This window comes from Odontesthes bonariensis, chromosome 1, assembly GCF_027942865.1.
Source record: "Odontesthes bonariensis isolate fOdoBon6 chromosome 1, fOdoBon6.hap1, whole genome shotgun sequence".
NCBI classification, from domain to species: Eukaryota; Metazoa; Chordata; class Actinopteri; order Atheriniformes; family Atherinopsidae; genus Odontesthes; species Odontesthes bonariensis.
In genome coordinates, this window is record NC_134506.1 from 16,730,632 (window position 1) to 16,751,652 (window position 21,021).

The 21,021-nt window shown below is 38.2% G+C and overlaps 1 protein-coding gene across 5 annotated transcripts in view; it reads left to right on the forward strand.

Annotated features, from left to right (window-relative positions):
- pcdh9 (protocadherin 9) overlaps window positions 1-21,021 on the forward strand; it is a 222,781-nt gene that overhangs the window by 152,418 nt on the left and 49,342 nt on the right. For 3 of the 5 annotated variants that reach the window (XM_075487549.1, XM_075487708.1, XM_075487626.1), the window contains one exon: window positions 4,890-5,091. In XM_075487549.1, coding sequence (XP_075343664.1) covers window positions 4,890-5,091 — 202 coding nt within the window. The remainder of the gene's footprint in view (window positions 1-4,889; window positions 5,092-21,021) is intronic. The other 2 variants (XM_075487789.1, XM_075487868.1) reach the window with 1 other exon arrangement.

A 21,021-nucleotide genomic window follows, 5' to 3' on the forward strand; every position in this document is an offset into this window, starting at 1 on the left:
TTATTTGGTTTTAGGTTGTGTTCTTTTTAGCTTCATATCCTTTGTGAATAGAATATTAGATGCTTAACATCTCTAGCATGCCCAGCACAAATTAGGCTAGGACATAAGCAGTGTTTTAACAAGCGCATAACAAGAGACTGGGGTGTTTATGCTAATAAAGTGAAGTAAGATGATGTGTGGTTTATTAGGGAGGTGAAGAGAGATGAAAAGAAAACAAACTGGGCTATGAAGGCACCAGCAAAATGGGGTTTGTCACAGCACCTGTCATCTGTGAAAGATGGCAGTCAAGACCGTGAGTCGAGTGACAAACATACTCTCTGACTGTACATGGATTTATGCTGTTTTGTAAGAAAAAAAATAAGTCTCTGATGTGAGTTAGACAGTTAATGGATAAATGAACAAATGCACAATCTGTGTACTGCATCCATAAATCTACATGAGATCATTTCACCCAGAAAGAGTCAAAATGATGGAGTGTACAAATAATCACATGCTAAGCCAGTTTTCTGTAGATGGAAAACATGAAGCACACATAAGCAAGCATAACACACACTAACACACACACACGCACACACACGCGCACACACACACACACACACACACACACACACACACACACACAAACACACATGCACGACATGGCACTTCCAAGCTTGCAATTTGGGAAATGGGTCAGATGTGACATGGATTTATGTTTCTTTGTGTTTGTCTTTGTGAGCTTGCGTTTGTGTATTTGTGGTGAACCAAAGAGTGTGAGAGTAACTGATCGGGCTCCATTGTGGATGTGGCAGAATGCAGATGCTTCTCAGAACTGTCTTGCTATGATTTATTGATGAAAAGCAGAAGGCAGAGGACCTAGACTCTGGAGAGGTGGCAGGAGCAGACTACGTCAATTTTAGAGTCACAACCAAAGAAGGGGAGATTGTGATTAATGTGTCACTTTTTATTTGAGTGTTACTTACAGAAAGACATTAGGGAACTCTTTTTATCCTCTTTTCTTTAATCTTTTTTTATTGTTTTGAACAAAATGATGTTTTTGACTTTGTTTATGTCATCAAAAAAGAGCCTTGCCTGACTGAGATTGTGCCACATTTTACAGATGAACCCAAAGGAAATCCAAATGTTATGTTGACAGGAGGCGATGTTTATCAGCTGGTATGTGTCACTAGATTTGATGTTTAATGGAATGTTACAACTTGTCAGGATCGAATAAAAACTGTGGGGAGTAGTACTTAAATGCACTTTCAAAAAACACGATGAAAGGAGAAAGAAAGGATATAAATTATCTTATTTAAGGGTTTGTGTCAAATAAAACTTAGATGTGATACATTGCTATTTCAGAAATTCAGCAATAGTGAAAGGATGTGGGATAAAAAAAAAAATCAATCGGCACTACGAGTGGAGACGAGAAGACAATTACTGGTGGCCATTTATTGACAAACGTGTTGTTCCTAAGATGACCAGCAGATGGCAGAGCACCAATTGTCTTTAAGGGAACAGTGGGAGAGCTGGGCTGAGGGGGAAAAAGATCTTTTGGTGAGTTTTGTTTCCTGGTTGACTGATCTCCCTCAGTGGTCTGATTGTGAGAACGGACTTGTGGGAAGTGTTCGCTCACCGCAGGTGTCAGACTGCTGTTAGATAAGATTATTTGTGGTGGTGAGGAGGTTGCATTATTTTGTGTGTGTGTGCATGAGTGCACTTTTTGGCTCTCTGTGTTTCTTCTCATTAAATGTCTGCCTGATAGAAATTTAGTGGTATATTGTGTTCATTTGGAACGCAGAACTACACAGAAGTTGTTTTGGACTTGCACACTGAGCTCCATATGGCCATAGAGAAAGAGACCGAGGTAAGGAGAGAGCTCATGCTCCGAGTCATAAGCCTTTTCCCTATTTTTTTCCCGTCACATTAGACGGACATTTTTTTCTGTTTTGAGTTCCATGAAGTCTGTATTCACAACACAAATTACTTGGATTAAAAGGCAGTTTCAGGCGCTATTAATATCTTTTATGAGTGACACATTACCAGCGCTTTTGACATTGGGGTATTGGTGGCCCTATGATCATAGACTTTGGTTTAAATGGTTAGTGCTCAGTCTAAAATCTAATCAGATTGTCTTTAAAGATTAAGCTGAGACGTAACTTTGTGTCTGTAACCGTTTACAGCCACCATTCCGACAACTGGTAAAACAAATCATTTTAATTGTCACACACAGCTGTTGAACCATTTTGGACTTGAAATAAAACATTGTATGCAGTATGTTGTTGCATACTTTCAAAAACATCTCCTGTCAGATCTTATGTTCCTATTGCTTGATGTTGTACTTCCACTGAACACCAGTGGCAAACTCCAGTCTTGATCATTTGCAGGCCTGCTGGAATTGAAACCCTCTAAGCAGCTGTGCTGCTATTTGCTTTGTGTTTATTAAAATGAGTGTGTTTGGTCAGGCAAATTATAAAAACAAGCGGATAATAAGGGTTAGCAGGCGTGATAAGCCATAATATTTTGTAAACTGGCAGCAGGAATAGTTTAAGCCGGTCTTATGCTAATATTACCACGAGTGACTGTCAGCAACAGAGAAATACAAATATCTTCAAATGTGCTTAAAAACAGTAATCACTACATGCACAAAAATAAATGCACGACACTCACAGACACAGAGAGTGCACATTATTTACAGCCAAAACTTTAAAGGTAGGAGTGACGTAAAATTATTAATTACTTTAAACCAATACTTTAAACAGCACAGGCTGTAGTGAAATATTTGTTATTAAGCATGCCGTATTATTTATATTGAATCTCTCAGTTTTCTAGAAAAGATTAGCAAGATTTGTTTTTGAGGTTCTCCGCCAGTTCAGCAGCGTTTGCCTTCTCGCACTAAAAACATTAACTAATCAACGATTGCCCAGGTCTTCTCTGTTGCAGGTAAAAAAAAATAAAAAATTACACATATGAAGAGAAATTCCATTAAATTGTTTCCTGCTATATAAATGCAGAGCGGAATAATGTTTTTCAAAATATTGTTTTTCATGTCACATTTGTCATGTCATAAAATATTATCAGTTGAGGGAAAAGATTGTTTGTCTTCACCTGTAGGCAACATAAATCGTTCTCCAGCGACACTGTGTTTTTTGTCCATATGCAAATCAGATCAATCTCATGGATGTCTTGATAATGTAATACTAATAATAAGAATTATTATATACATTTATCTTGGGGCATACTACTTTCATTGACTTTGTTTCATCAACTCTGATAAGGGGCGGTATAGTTGCCAGTATCAACACCAAACCGTAGGTTGAAACTTGTAGGGCAGCAAATAGATGGCTAACCTGCCTAAGACCAACGCCTTTGGCAGCAGCAACAAGAGAATCATATTCAGCTACAGTTAATTAGGTGGAGATACACTAAACATGTCATCTTGAAAGCTTCCCTCAACCTTTGCTTTCCCTGGGTTCACATACACATTGTATATATCACTTCATGTGAAACTAATTGTGCTGCATTGTCTAATGAGTATAAGCTGCACACAAACAAACAAAAGAGGTAGCTTCTTTAGAGTGGGTTTCTTTTTTTCCCCCTGGTATGTCATCTTCTTCTAAAATGCCACATCTGTTCATCTGCCACTTTATAATTGCTAACAGTGACATTTATTCAGATTCCTACTGTTTTACAAGACCTTTACATTTACTTAATTGAACCAGATTCTGGACTTGAAGTTGCCATTGGTGACTATATTATACAACATAAAAAAAAAAAATCTATCCATTCATCCATCCAAAAAGTGGCACACAGAATACTCCAGCCTTCATCCACCTCATCACCCCCTTTTTTTCCTCTTTTCCTTTCTTTTTTTTGTTTAATTGAATGTTGCACGCCTTTGGAGCAGTTCTAAAATATATAATGAGGTAATTTGCATTAGACTGCAGATTGGGTGACCTTTGCTTTTGCCAATAATTACTGTAAAACCCGCCTCTGTCTGTCATCACCAAGGATGTGGCAGGGACCTCTCCATGCTCACGAAAGGTTAGCTGGAGGCTTGTGTCTGGACTTATGAAAAAGCCTGAGGAAAATGTCATTAGAGCACGAGCAAAAGACACTTGGAATTAACAATTGGAGATTCAATCAGGACGGCTTTGATGATGGTGGCCGTGTATACGTGTGTGTCTGTCTGCACGTTGTTCAGTGCATGCCTCCAACAAAAGGGATATAAGATGTGTCCATGAAACACTTTGTCATTTTTGAAATTCCTCTCCTCAGTGAGGGTACAGAATATGGGAAGGATGACACCCTGGGGGTGACTTCTGCTAAGTCTGCAGGCCACTTTGACTTTGCCAGCACCAAAACAAATTGACAACACGAACTAAACAATCAGGCAGTAAATGTTCCTGTCGCAGACCTGACACACATGATCATACTCAGTCAGCAATATTTAGATATTTCATAGCCTTCATTAATTATGCCACACATTAATTACGCTATGCATTTATGAAAGAGTTGTAACGTTACGCTTTTCACCTTGATTAATTTTGTAACAGTGCATGATGTGTATTTGCATGCTGTTATTAGTTGTCATTGTGCAGTGAAACGTGACTGTATTTAGAATGTCTAAGCTCCCCTTTCCATCAATATCCGGCACAAGGCAAAAAAAAAAAAAAAAAAAAAAGAAGAATTCAACAATCATTCTTAGTCTGAAAAGATGATGTATGCTACATTCTGCATCATTTAGACAAATTTATTTCACACTGCAGTCCAAATCGCTACTCAGTGTGTATAGCGGCATGCGTGAGCTACTTCGGCTCAATATAAAATAAATCTATGAAACAAAACATTTTGAGGGGGCAGAGCAGAGCACTAACTTCAGAGGCTCTGTTTTGTGCTCTTGGTTCTAGTCACAACGACGCGTCACGTTTCACCTGCCGGATGGCTCTCAGGAGAGCTGCAGTGACAGCGGTCTGGGGGACCATGAGCCTGTAGGCAGTGGCTCCCTCCTTACACAACCTCTCCCTCTGGTGCAGGCGCAGGATGACTTCTATGAGCAGGCCTCCCCTGATAAGAGGACCGAAGCTGACGGCAACTCCGACCCCAACTCTGGTGAGTTTTAATGTGTCCCTTGACTCCCATTTCCTTTTAATAGTCGTGCACGGTTGGTTTCTTCACATTTCTTTCTTAATCTCCCTCTCTCTCTCTCTCTCTCTCTCTCTTATAATTTCTCTCTTCTGTAAGTTTGAAGCACTGTTTTGCACATTTTCACTCAGCTGCTAAAAAGTTTGATTCAATTTGGTGGACACTGTGCGCATCAGAATTTTTCTCAAATTCAATGGGATTTTTAAAAGTTCTCGTCATTGTATGCAAGACACAGAATCCTGAATAAAATGTTTGAGACACAGATAATGAGGGTTTCAAGTTTTGCTTCCTTAAAAGTGATAATAAGTAGGAATAAAAGAAAACAAACAAACGCACATACAAAAAGAAAGAAAACATATCTCCCATTATAAAGGACTCAACTCACCAAATATCATTTCGTTTAGAGTCATTTGATTGGCCAAGTAGGTTTCTAGTGGAAACTTGAGCAGGTCATTCATTTCTCAGTTAATCATCCAGAGTTGTTCACTCCTCCCAGGAGCAAACCTGGGCCTCCCATAGGTTCCTCACCTATTTGTGAAACTCATTTGATTTATTTAGAGCTGATTTCCCAGTTGGAATTCTTGGTGCTCAGCTGAAGACGTTAACTTCCCACTATTTCTGATGGGAATGTACATCTCCGACCCAATTTTGTCATTTTATCATTAAGAGGTGAGGCGTGCACGAAGATCAAGCACATCACCCAAAGGTTGATGCCAGCTTGCCTGCAGAGGGTGGAGCAGCCACCATTTGATAAATTCAAGAGCTGTGAGTAACCTGTGAGTGCGTTTCATACAGACTCTAACTTAGCAGATGTATTCGCAGTTGGCAGTTGCATTTAGTGCGTATAGTGTAGGCCTGCTGGCTCGCAGTCTTGGCAAATAAATAAAGCCGCACATGGCCCAGCCAGGTGTTGTACAGTTAACCGACCAGTATTTTTACTGGGAAAATTAGTTAACATGTAGGTCAGGGGTTGTTTACATGCTTTCTACCTCAGAAAGATTTTCATATAAAGTTTAGCTAGTCATATACCATGCAATGGCCCTCGCACAAAATTAGAAAAGGGCAAATGGTAATTTAAAGCTGCCCTGATTCTGGTCATGCATATCATTTGCTTTATTTTTCTCTTTCATATAAAGAGCAGTAAGAGATTACTGGGGGTTGAGGTGACACATTTCTCTTTGATACTGAGAACTGAGCAAGATATATTGTTGAAAAATGAAGGGATAGATTACTAATTAATGTTGACAAATCTTCTGAACTGACAGTGAACATTTAATTTGTAAATATAACATCCATCCATCCATTTTCTATACCCACTTAATCCAATCCAGAATCGTGGGGGGGGCTGGGGCCTGTCCCAGCTGCCATTGGGTGAGAAGCGGCGTACACCCCAGATGGGTTCTCAGGAACAGTGGAATACAAATATCTTCAAACGTGCTTAAACCCAGTAATAACTACATCCACTAACAAAAATAGACAACACCCACAGATACTCACAGTCCATATCATTGGAAGCTAAAACTTTAACTATAGGAGTGGAGTAAAAATATCTCTTAATTAATCCTGTTGAAATTACTCATGTGGTAATGAAATATTTTTTATTAAGTATGCAGTATATTTTCTTATGTTGAATCTCTCAGCTCTCTACAAATAGGGAACAGAACTGTCTCACTGGGCGTTGAGCAAAGATTTCTTTTTTGAGGTTCCTCATCACTCAAGCAGTAGTGAGGAGATCTCACACTAAAAACACATCTTATGTCATAACTTTCACGAGACACTTTTAATGATATCATTATACTTTCAACATACACCAGCAAAGATCAGCAATGTTGACTTTGCTCTTTTTTTTTTTAAGTTGTCACATCCATCCATTTTCTACACAAGCTTGATCCAGCTCAGGATCGCAGGGCCTGTCCCTGCCAGAGCCTATCCCAGCTGTCATTGGGTGAGAGGCAGGGTACACCCTGGACATGTCGCCAGTCCATCACAGGGCCACACAGAGACAAATGAGACAAACAACCATGTAACATGCATGTTTTTTGGTGGTGGGAGGAAGCCAAAGTACCTGGAGAAAAGCCCACACATACACAGAGAGAGAACATGCAAACTCCACACAGAAAAGGCCCCAACTGGGATTAGAACCAGGAACCCTCTTGCTGTGAGGCGATGCCGCTAACCACCACACCAACGTGCAGCCCCTATCATAGCATGAAAGACATTCTAGCTGTCATTTAAACCGCATATGTGTTTATGAAAACAATAAGAGCACATGCTCTGGATGGCCTCTCTGAATAGTCTCTGTAAATGTGACGTAAGCTGATGGGTATGTTTTGTAATGGTTGTGTAGAGGAGTCAAGACAGTCTTGGTTGGTTCTCTTACTCTGCATGAATGTGAAGCCAAGTGAAAAACAGTCCATCTAAAATGCATAATTTAGTATGTCGGAAAAAACATGATTAAACTCCCACCCTGCATGTAAAAGGAATTCCTTCCTAAATTGATTGCATTTTTTTTTTCTACATTATAATTCCTGTCCTTGGTTAATGGCTCTCTGTTTTGTTACCGTTGTTTGCCTGTCAGAAAACTATTAACAGCGACAGCAGTGGTCTTTGATCATTCGCCTGTTTCTTGGCAGGGTAATGATTTTATGTCCTGTCTTTGAGAGATGTGTTACCTGCTGTGATACTCTCAAATATGTGAACTCAGTGGTCCCAGGTTAACTAGATTTGAATTACTCTCTGTCAGACTTAAAAAGTCCCACTCTGTAAGTACACAATCTGACTTTATCTGTTGACAAAGGAAAGTGGTATCTGAAATATATTTGACACTTACATTCTAAGTTGAGTTGTACAGTGTCTTCTAACATTACTGAAAATAACCCCACTCAGCGCAGCATTTCTAACACGGAGCTTGACAGTCGGTGGTCTCTCCACAATGCTTTGAATATAGTTTGACAGTGAAATTATTCAGGTTTTTTTTTCTCCTTTTTTTCTGAAATAATTAGCCGATACAAAGTAATCAAAACGACAAATAACTTGATTATTTAAATATTACAAGTCTGTAGTCTTTACTTTAAGTTAAGTTAAGTGACTTTATTTATACCCGAAGGTAGATTTGGTCCTCCACTTTTAACCCATCCAGGTTGCCACCTGTTGACACACACACACAGGGTCACACACTCAGAGACAGATGCCAACCTGGAGCGGTGGGCAGCCATGAAAGCGCCCGGGGAGCATGGGGGTACGGTGCCTTGCTCAAGGGCACCTCAGCCGTGACAAGGAGGTGGACTGACACCCCTCCAGCTGTCAGTTCCACCAAGCAAGAGTGGGAAACGCCAACCTTCCGGTTATTGGACGACCAACTCTAACCACTGAGCCATAGCCGCCCCCACTTTCGTGCGTGATACTGTGAAAAAGTATTTTGTTTGAGGATGTTTTTTTCCCAGCAGTGGCATTTGAATTTGAGACATAAGTTAGACACATTAGTATGGAGTCTGAACAAAGCAACTGATCTTTGACGATATTATTATTCTTAATTATAAAGGGTACATGTCAGCACTTAACGTCACATAAAGTGAATAATTTGGAATAACATCTAATACTGAAGAATACTGATTTAGTAAATTAAGTGCTGATAAAGTAGACTGTAGTTATTTTGTGTTTTTCACTCCCATGGTTTTTAAACTACAGAATGCATGCACCAATCTTTACACGTACAAAGTGGATAAAATTGAATAACCTCTGGTCCTCTGCCTCTTCTCTGTTGAAAAAGAGAACTCACTAATTGTCCTTCTGTAATACGGGAAAGCGGTGAGATTTATGCGTAGGATGTGGTTTTCATCTGAATTAAGGAAACATACAGTGTGGGAGCTGAGAGAATCAGATGTCTGTCTTTTTCTTTCCTCCTCGTGGCGTGAAGATATCCCTAAAGCTTACAACAGCAAAGAAGCTTGTAGCAAAAGAAAGAAAGAAAATCGTGAAAACCAGTGTGAAAAAAATTACAATGACAGATGGATGGTAATCAAGGACACAGCAGTTTCAGTAAACATGATGATCCCCCCCTTTTTTTTGACTGCACGAAGAAAGAAAAAGAAAGAAACTTGACAGCAATACATTAGCAAACAGGATGCAACCTGTGGAACAGGAACAGTCCCCTGTTTTCCAATAATTATTATTATTTTTTTTCTCAAAAAGCATTTGTGTTTCTAAGGAAAAAAAACATCTTGAACAGCTTGTTTAGGTGAACATGCATTTGAATTTCTCACAAACAAACTTAAAAAAAAAGTATGAGACACAAGTAATGTGTTTAGAATCATACACACATAATGAAACATTCATCATGAAAAAAAAAAGCTAATTTCATAGTCAGCTGTGACAGTCTACAGGCCACAGCAGTCAGTGTGTGTGGAAGTCATTTAATCAATATGTTTTATTACTTACAATAGATTAAACTGGACAGCACTTTCATTTACAATTGTGAAATGGAAATTCTTTATCAATGAGAAAACTAACCAGTCAACACAGACCAACCACGATTGAAATCCATAAAACAGTGAACAAAAAGTTAACGCGTGGTTATTAAAGAAATTCAAATGTAAATGATAAAGTCTTGGAGCCTTAAGCAGAATTTATTTGACCACAATCCACATAAGCTCGCAGGCAAAAAATAAACATATTTGCACTAATTTAGAATCACTGTAGCCCATACAGAGGCACCATCTTCAGTGCCGTTATACTCCCACTGCATCTCTACCGGCCTGCGGGAGTGGCAGTGTGAGCTTTTGGGTGGTGATATGAGCTTAGAAAGTCTTTTGTTAAAAATATGTGCATCAGTGTCTATGCTGTGTTTTGGCTAATGCACAACATTTGTAAAATATTTTAGATAGGACACAACTCACCAAGTAATATCCATTATACTCCTTTAAATTAAACTAGAGGGGCAGTCTGAGGAATACAAGCTTTCTCAAGGAGACTACTTTATTTTGCAACTCTAAAAGAGGTGATCCACTAATAATGAATGGGTGAGCCGTTTTGAATGCTACACTTTAACCACTAGTACAATAAGAGTTTGGCTTGGTAGTTTTAAAGTCATCTTGCTGACAGAAACAGAGAGTTATAAACAAGAGAGACAAAATTGATCTCATACAGGCGCCTACTTTGGAAGTGAGTTAAAATCTTTTTTAAATAATTTGTATAATAACTGAATAATTGTATTGAATTGTTTGGATATTTTTTAATATTATTATTATTGCTATTATTATTGTTATTGTTGTCTTTATTATTAGAATTAGGTGAAAATTTAGAAGGCGGGAGAGGCTCAGCTTGAATGTTTTTAAGATGATAATTTGGTAGTGAAAACTGGTTAATTATTCTGCTTAATTAATCTCTAAATTAGAAAGCTTGTTCACTTAGGATAATGGCTTGAAATATTTTGAGCCACCACAAGAGCACCACAGTGGGAGAAGAGCATGTTCAAATTCACCATAATGATGTTGGGATCTTGTGAAACTGAGGCTCGTTTTTTCATGAAAAAAGACCAGTTCTTGTGTAAATTGATATGTCAAGATGATGGCATCACAATAGATTATTTCAGGGAAGGCCACTCTTGGCATATTGAGACAGTGTAAAATGATAAATGAAAAATGAAATGATTGTGAACCTGTGAATGATCTCACCTGTGATTGTAAAAATAACAAAGCATCTGTAACTGTAAAGTTTCTGTAATTAAGGTCTTTCATAGTTTATTTCACTCTGCTTTAACCAAAGATCTACCCAGAATAACATGGAAGATATATAGGCTGAACTGCCTTAAGCAAGCTAACGGTGAGCCACACAAGATGCTCTCTTTCTTTTCTCTAAGATTGTAATGCACTGCTGAATTGGCATTGCTGCACCCTCTACTTCCACATTCCCCCCGCTTTGGTCCACTATGCTGCCCAGAGAGTCACAGAGATACTAATCTGTTGCAGTTGAGGAAATAACCTCAGCACACCTCAGGGAAATAACAGTTCACTGGGTTTACACTGCTTTCCGCAGTAAAGTCCAACTGCTTAGAATACAAGTTGTTGTATTGCAACTGTCTATCGTCACACATTAATGTAGGTTGATAAGGAAAGAAAGTCCAAAAGGTGACTTGAATTGCAATGTTTTTTTAAGGAACAAGGAAAACTAGAGATATTTGTAACATGTTGGAAATATAATTTTATCTTTAACATAAAAGGATTGGGGACATCTCTCGTGGTCCTGTTCCATCATACTTCTTCTTGCTCCTTATTGACTTCACATTGAAATTTCTATCTTTATTAGCTCACTCTAATAAAACCAAATAAAATAAACTGTAAAGAGGGAAGTTGTAGTCACACAATGAATATCTTCAAGGACCATTGTGTGTCCCTCTGCAATTACAGGGTGAAGTCATTCCCAGAGCTTGCCACAGAATGCTCATTATAAAATAAATAAATGACCATTTTACATATTCACGATAAAATATAGTGGTTCTAATCAGTTACTTTTCTGGGAAAAATGAGAACATAAATTATATCAAAATTGATTTCTGGGCTACTGATGTCTGCCATATTGGATTTGCATGGATGCGAGTCCCCAAAGTACTGCAAAGCTGAAATAATACATTACAAGAGAGAGCCAAGAATAAACAAAAAAGAGTGGTGTGAGATAGGATCTAAACAACCATTAATGACTAAAGTGCGATATGAATTATTTAAAAACACTGGAGTCAAGAAACAGCAGCAAGATAGCATTGCACAACCTCCCAAACACAAATACATGCAACACACACACACACACACACACACGGAAAGTCAAAAGCCAACAGAAAGGGACTGGGAGATGCTGGAGTGTGTGGAAGTGATAATGAAAATGGTTGTTTCTTTTGGTTTGGAAAATAACTTAATAATGCATCAAAGCTACTATGAAACAATAAAAAGCCCTAAAAGTTTCACAGGTCAAACTGGATCAAAACAAAATATACAGACAAAATGGTCATCTTAAAACAGTTTCTGATGTGTCTAAAACAATCACAGTCAGTTACGAGAACCAACAATAGAGTGATGATTTTATTTGTGAGGCCAGTTGCACTACATTTAGCTGAAGCTCAGTTTTCAGTTTTTTGCTAAATTATATTTTTCTGATCATGCTCAAATACTTGGATGCATGAATGAATTCTTCTTAAACACATGCCAATAACAATTACACATTTGAAATGGCAGAAAACCTGATTCAAATAATTCAAGCAAAGCAATACCTTTCCCTCAACAAATAAAGAGAAGATCTGTCCTATCAGATAGTGTACACTGTACATTACACAAAGCAGATTACAGATTTATGATCCTTGCCTGTAAGTAAGATCAGAAGTGTTTTTTAGATCAGGTGTTTTGTATAAAGTGTTAGTAGCAGCTGTGAAAAATCCAAATGAAATTTAAAACAATACTTTATGTGTAAAACTGTATATAAATCCATTCCCCACAATATTCAAGATGTTTAAGATTAGGAAGATTGGTCTGTCACCATTTCCTTTTTTTTTTGCAAATATTTTTTTATTAAGGCAAGTAAATGTATACATTACTGCAATCAATCCTCAGCTTATGGCCTATGGATATATACATTTTTATATAACGAAAAAAAAGGAAAAGAAAAAAAAAAGAAAAGAAAATAAGAAAAAATATAAAGATAAAGAACATGAGCATGGGGAGCTTACACTTTACATTCCATTTCAATAGGTATATCTAGAACAAAGTTAGTATAATGAGAAAGAGAAATAGAAAAAAAGACAGAGGATAAAACAAAATAACGCCTTCAGCTAACAAAAGTCCTCTCTTATACATGCAATATACTCAGTCCACTTGGTCCAAGTTCTAGAGAATTTTTCAATCTGGATTCTTAGTGAGTATGTCATTTTTTCCATCACATATATATCATGAATGACATCTAACCAGTCAGTTAGTTTAGGAGGATCTGGTTTTAACCATCTTCTGGTAATAGCCTTTTTACTTGCAACTAAAAGCATCAATAGTAGTCTTTTATCATTGTGGTCCCAGTCATCAAATTCAATGTTTCCTAGAAACATTGTGTCAAACCTATATGGGATATTGAACTGAAAAACAGCTTCCATGTGTGTGTGTATGTCTTGCCAATATGCTGCTAGGGCAGGGCATTCCCAAAAAACATGAAAATGGTTTACCTCAATGAGTCCACAAGCTCTCCAGCATCTTACATTGGGTATTTGTTTACGCTGTTGTAAGGGGGTGATAAAGAATCTGGACAGATTTTTCCAACTAAATTCTCGCCAAGAATTAGAACATGTGGTCTCCCACTGCAGAATACAAAGACTTTCCCAATTCTCAGCTGAGAGCTGTATCCCACTTTCCCTTTCCCATTTTTCTTTAATATAAAAAGTATCGTCGGAGTTAGCACTACGGAGGCTGCTATACACTCTAGAAACGACTTTGAAACACATTTGTGAGCTAATTGCTTTTTCAAACACTTCTAATACCCCCTTTTCCCCAGCCTTTAGAGTTCCAGCTATATTTTGGTTATAATGATGTCTGACCTGAAGGTATCTATAAAAGTCTTGACGCTGCAGGCCATGGTCATTCTGCATTGCTTCAAAACTTTTCAGATTCCCTCTCGGTGCAAAGGTGGTATAAGTTGTTAAGCCCTTTTCATTCCACATTTTAAATCTGGCATCCGATTTAGCTGGGGGGAAGTCAGTGTCATATGCGCACCATTTCAGCTTTCTAAGTGGCTTTTCAATTTTACAAAATTTTATTATCTTCTGCCAAGTCTTCAGGCCTGTATTTATCCAGGGGTTGTTTTGATTTAGCATGTTCTTCTGTAATTCACCATCCACAATTATTGCTGCTAGAGGCATCTCACCAGAGATTGCATTTTCGATATCCTTCCACCTGGCTGAATAAAAGGGGCTGAACCAGCACACCAAGGGTCTTAACTGGGCTGCGTAAAAGTAGTCACGCAGGCAGGGAAGGTTTAGACCTCCTTTTCCCTTGTCTAACTGCAAAGTTTTGTATCTAGTCCTAGGTTTCTTGCCTTGCCACAGAAACCTTGAAATTAACTTATCCCATTCAATAAACTGATTGGTAAGCACCTTGATTGGAAGTGCTTGAAAAAGATACAAGAATCTTGGAAGTATGTTCATTCTGATGGATTCAACTTTAGAATTTAAGCTTAGGAAAGGGATGAGTGTCCATCTTTGCAGGTCTGCTCTAATGTTGGTGTTTAAAGGAGTATAATTCAGATCAACCAATTTGCTAATGTCCTTAGGAATATTAACTCCCAAGTATTTTATGTAATCTGCGTCCCATCTCAGGTCATACTTCCTTAATAAATGGTCAGGTGGGGTATAGTTAAAGGTGAGTACTTGGGTTTTTTGCACATTTAGTTTATATCCTGAAAATGTCCCGTATCTGTGTAGTGTGTCCATCAATTTGCGGAGTATTGATGTGGGTTGTGATAAGTAGACTAAGACATCGTCTGCGAATAGTGCAAGTTTATGTTCATCATCATCCATTCTTATCCCTTTAATATTGCCATTTTGCCTAATCCACTGACTCAGTGGTTCGATAAACAGGGCAAAAAGGAGAGGGGAGGCAGGGCATCCTTGTCTAGTCCCTCGTTCCAGAGTAATGGTTCTAGATAAGGCACCATTTACTTTAATTCTTGCTGTGGGACTATCATTGAGGGTTTGGAATATTGCTATGAGAGATTTGTGGAAGCCAAATTTTGCTAGCACCCTATATAGAAAGGATAATCTCACCGAATTGAACGCTTTCTCGGCGTCTAGGCTAACAAGAATTGCTTCTGTATTCTGTTGAGTAATAAGGTTAACAATATGTAGGGTTCTTCTCAAATTATCATGTGTCTGTCTCTGTTTGATAAAGCCTGTCTGGTCTGCATGGATAAGTCTAGGCAAAATCTTGTCTATCCTACGTGTTAATATTGATGTGAACAATTTATAATCTATATTAAGAATACTGATGGGGCGATAATTGCTACATTCAAGTTTATCTTTTCCTTGCTTAGGAATCAGGGAAATTATCGCTTCTCTCCAGGAGGGTGGAATTTTCTTTTCCTGTAAGATCCAATTGTAAGTCCTAAGTAGTATTGGGGCTAATTGTTCACGTAGTGTTTTATACCACTCAGCAGTAAATCCATCTGTACCTGGTGACTTACTAGCCTTCATTTTGGAGATAGCAGAGTTCAGTTCTTCAATTGTTATTTCTGATATTAAAGTTTTATTTTCTTCTTCTGACACTGAGGGTAAATGCAATGAAGCGAGGAACGTGTCCATTTCCAATGTATTATCAATTTGTGGTTGAGAGTAGAGGGTTCTGTAATAGTTTTCAAAATGTTCTTGAATGTTCTTTAATCCATGATCTATTGTTCCCAACTCTGGATGTCGTATCTTGTGTATAGTATTCTCTGCCTGCTGCTTCCTTAGTTTATATGCTAAAAGTTTTGTTGCTTTCCCCCCTACCTCGTAATAGCGCTGTTTTAGAAATGTCAACTTGTTTTGTATTTCTTGTGTACTCATATCTTGTATCTGTTTTCTTATTTTATCCATTTCTTGTTTGGCCTGATCATCTGAAGTGCTACTATGAACTCTTTGTAGCTGTTTTAATTCACTTTCCAGGCCTTGTAACTTTTGTACTCTGAGTTTTTTCACATATGATGTAATGGAAATAATTTTGCCTCTCATGACTGCCTTAAGCGTGTCCCAGAGAATATCTGGCGTTACTTCCCCATTATCATTAATTTCGAAATAGGTATTAATCTCCTTTTTCAGAGTTTCTTTTATGCCTGTGTTGTTCAAAATGGTTGAATTTAGTCTCCACAATGTCTCTCTTCGTTCTCCAAGAGGGTTTAAAGTTAGGAATATAGGGCTATGGTCAGACAGGGTCATAGAGCCAATGCAACATTGTTCTACCATGTGTAAGTCCCTACAAAATGTAAAAAAATAATCAATTCTAGTGTACACTGCATGTGGTGTGGAGTAGTATGTGTAGTCACGCCTGGTGGGAAAAAACTCTCTCCAGACATCTACTATCCCCATTTCTTTCATTAATGCATTTGTTCTCTTGCTTTTAAGGTTTGACTCTGAATTGCCCCGTGAGACATCTAATTTAGGATTTAAATATATATTAAAATCCCCTCCACAGATAACCATTCCCTGTGTTTTTGTAGCCATTAAATCAAATATTTTCCTGTAAAATTCCCAATTGTTATCTGGGGGGCAGTATACATTTAAGAGATTGATAACTGTTCCCTCCAGTTTTCCTATTGTCATGACAAACCTGCCCTCTGTATCTGAAATCCTTGATAAATGCTCATAATTCAGCCCCCTTGCCAGTAGTATTGCCACCCCCCTTCTACGTCCCGATACATGGGACGAGGAGTATACATATTTAAAACCCATTTTATTCAATTTAGCATGTTCTGAACTATTCAGGTGGGTTTCTTGTAGAAAAGCTATCTGCACTCTATCCTTCTTCAGTTGTGACAAAATTTTCCACCTCTTAACAGGACTATGTAATCCATTAACATTATAAGAGGCTATTCGAATGCTTTGCATTTAAGTTATATCCACTGACATTTCCTCTGTGTAAGTGTAAGACTTCCCCTTTACAGTAAAAAAACAACTGTGAATAATATTGAAAACAAACATTTATAAAAATAACAATAAAGGAAAAAAAACAATACAATACAAGGTCTTCCACAGTATGGGTCTGTCTAATGACCCTCCACCAGATGGTAGTAGTAGGTGGCTTTAAGGGAAAGCCCCCCTCTCTATACGGAGAAGGAGGGCCCTCGTGAGTAGCAGAGCAAAAAGGGTCCAGTGTCCAAGGTTAACCCGAATCATATTTAAATTCAACAGTCATTATGCAATCATTTAAATCAACGTCCTTGCATGTTTATCAACATCATTGTCTATTAATCAAACATAACTCACCGCGCCAGCGAGATGGATAGGCTAGATAATCTCGTTACTGACCACCACTGTCTGTGTTTGCGTGCGAGGGCTCTCTTCTAAATGCTTGTTCTAGACTTCCGGCCGAGACGCCGACAATATGGCAGCGTGAGGAACCAGCTCCCGAATAATTAAATGTGTTATGCGTCGCCAATTTGAGAATTAGGACTGAGCAAAACGTTATTGCATGAAAAGGGCGATAATGTCAAACAAGGCAAAAAAAGACAAGAAAACACGTCCAACGAGACAAAACCGGACCAACTACTCCCCGAATACCAGCATGGATGAAGCCGAGGCTAGTCAACATGCCGACACCACTAGTATGATTCTGCAAGAATTGCGAGATTTTCGCCGGGACAATAAGACACAACTAGAAAACATAAAGGAGGAAATAACCAAAATGAACACCAGACTAGACGAGGCAGAAGAAAGAATTGGTAGAGCCGAGGACAGAATTCAAAATACAGAAGACATAATCTTAGAAATGATCAAACTCCAGGAGCAGATGGAAGCTACGATGACGGTTCAAGAGAGCCGTTCAAGACGAGAGAATATCCGCATTTACGGGATACCAGAGGAAGCCGAGAATGAATCCCCGTCTATGATCGAGTTTGTTGAAAAATTGCTTGGTGACAATCTGGACATTGCAGACATCACGAGCCTCCAAATCGAGAGGGCACACCGGGCGCTTGGAACTAAACCACCTTTTACTTCTCCGCCGAGATCAATTCTGGTGAAGTTTGCCAGCTACAGAGTCAAGGAAACTATTTTGCGCAATATATGGCAAAAGAAGGGCTTGAACTGGCAAGGTCAAAAAGTGAACGTGGACAACGACTACCCCCCACGCATAATCCAAAAGAGGAAAGAATATGCTGAGGTCAGGAGAATTTTGAAAGATAAAAGCATCAAATTCCACACGATGTTCCCGGCCAGACTGCAAGTGAAGTATACAGATGGACCCACGATCTACGAGACCGTTGAGGAGGCGACGCGCGACATGCACGAAAGGGGCTTCTCAGTCGAGGTCATCAAACCTCCCGAGACACTGATGGAGCGACTACGGCAGCTGTCCTGGCAGAGGAAACCTCGACGAACGACTGGCAGAATTCCCACGTTCAGGTTGAAACTGTCACCATTTCCTATTTACCAGAGTATTTTATATATAGGTGGTGGACGTTTTTGTGGAGATAAGCATTCTAATCTAACTAAGATTTGAGGCATTTTCATGAACATGTGGGCTTAGCTTTTAGTTAATGAAATGGGAAGAATAAAAACATTAATATGAAGTATTATATGAAGTAATTTGCAGTCAGCCCTTTCAAATATAGTTTAACAAGTGCTGTGTGTTCAAATTTTAAAACATTGAATTACTGTCAGTTATTTGGGAAAGAACTCATTTTTATAAAGTTGCTACTTTTTATGCTTATCATGTCATATGCTTTTGTTCATCAACTGTCTTTTGCTTGGATGGAAAGTTTTAGATTCATTCCTCATAATTAAACTGACTTCTGAGCAAAGTGGCAGATATAAATAAAGTGGGAGGAGAGATTCTTTGTCACTATTTTTTAAATGGTACAAAACTATCAAACCTGTATTGCAAGTGCTGGGAAATTGCAGTAAATAAGATTCAAAAGCTACAGAAATGTCTACATTTATTGTTTTTGGCACTGATAAAAATAGGCAAAGGGATATAGAAAGAAACATGGTTAAGCAAATAATAAAGCTATCTAACATATTGGACTTGAAACTAATAGTATTCAGATAATAGCTGACAGCATGTTTACAAAACAGTTTTATGAGTTGCTTGCTGTTTCTGGTTGTAATCCCAAAACTCCTGTGTATGCAAATGGAAAAAGATGAGAGGATGGAAGTGGAAGAAATAAGCTATTACAGGAACGACAAATGATTTTGTCCCACTTAACTCTATATGACTTTTAGAAGATTTATTGTTAGATTCACAGAGTACAAATGAGAGAGACCAAATTCAACTTGAAGTAATAGTAGCTGTTTGTATTCAGATCCTCCAACATTTACTGTAGCATTTCTTAATCATTCAAATGAAAAAAAATAACGCTGTTTATGCCATTACTTGCTTGCTTGCTTTAGCTGGAGATACCCTTAATTCTACAAAATGCCTTTAAATATTAATATACATCACTAGCATGTAAAAGAATGCATCCCAAACATGCAGCGGTTAAGAATAAGCAGAGACAGACAGAGAGAAAAGATTAACAACCATTGACTGTCAAATATACAACCCTACATTTGTCACAGGTTGGTTAGGCTACCTATTGGTGTTAATAAATTATCTAATTACTTTGCTTTTTCAGACTATGACAGCAGACTGCATTGCAACTTCTCGCTAAGGTTTCATTACCCTTTGTTGTTTTTGAGGTGTTAGATGATTCAACCTCCAGACCTCATTTTGTTGGGACATTTTTATTTTTTTTTAATCTAAATTTAGCCTCATGTTGAGCAGTACAGCATATGAGGAACAGTTTGAAGATCAGTAAGGTTAACAGGAACATGCTCCACTAACATAGCTGGTTGCAGGATGTGCGCATAGGAACACAAGCAACTGACAGGAACTGAGGAGGACGCACAGTGGGAGAAGGGATGAGTGGACAAGGTGCCTGTTGAAATAGGACAATGTGACTGAGAGAGGGTAGCTGTTAAGGAGTCTGGTGGAAAGAGACTAAATGCTCAAATGTAAGACTGTTATGTTCTTGACACTGAAAATGTAACCACTTTAGCCATTAATCATTGATGGACATGATACAATGGATAACTCCCTCGTTGATGTATTCTGCTCCACTGTGTTCAAAACTGCTTTGTGTGAAACATCAAAGCATCTGAAGTTCTGACTCTGCCAAGTAGTCATGTCAAGAAACAAATTACCCATAAATTTGACTCTCACTTGGCCAGGGAATATTTTTAGTGTTGAATAATACATTAAAACTGGTGATAATCACCAGCACTTGTTTGGCCACATGGGCTTCATATTGTAATAACAAACACTTCTCGTCAAAATGTTGGCACACCTGCTTTATTTGTCTCTCTGTACATCCTGCAGGCGAGAGAAAAATAGTCCCAGCGCATCTTTTAACAGTTCTGATGCCATTTCCCAGGTGTCACAATATTCTCTCCATGGCAGAGAAGACTGGCAGCTTCTTCAACATTTGTATGCCACAATGTTTGGTCCCATTGCTTATTGTGGACAAAAAAAACTGTTCTTTAAACTGAAGTGGCACAAGAAGTGTTTCAATAAGTAATGGCGCATGTAAGCCTGTTTCTAACAAAGTACACTTCCGCATGCATCCACCGTAGTAGAAATAGCTTGGTAATGTACAGCTGGCAGGGGTGAGAATTAGGAGGCAACCATCCAAAAAGCTGCTATAGCACTCATACATAGTTATGATTGACTTATTGGAAGAAAAATATACCCATACAGATTCACTATGTACCAAAATGAACAGCTTAAAAATAGATTGAACTTTTTTCTGCCATAGCATAAATGAAAACTCCATCACAGGGCCACACAGAGACAAATTAGATGGGCAACTATGCACACTAATAAAATTTTGATTTAAGTTTTAAGGTATTTTTTTCTGACTAAAATAATCATTGATTTTTTTTCTGAGATTATTATTCTTGAAAGTGTTACGGTACAGTTTTTCTAGAAATGTGTTTTCTTTATCTCATACATACACATGCAAAACTATTCTTGCCAGATTAGATTAGTTTCAAATTTTCAAAAGGGAGACTGAATGAAGAATAATCTCGTGTAAGTGTCATCTGATGTTTTTGTGGTGCCTCGGCACACAAAATCAAAACTTACTCATTCATGTTCCAAATGCCCATCTAAGATAGTAAGCTTCAATTCATGTGAAAATTTGATC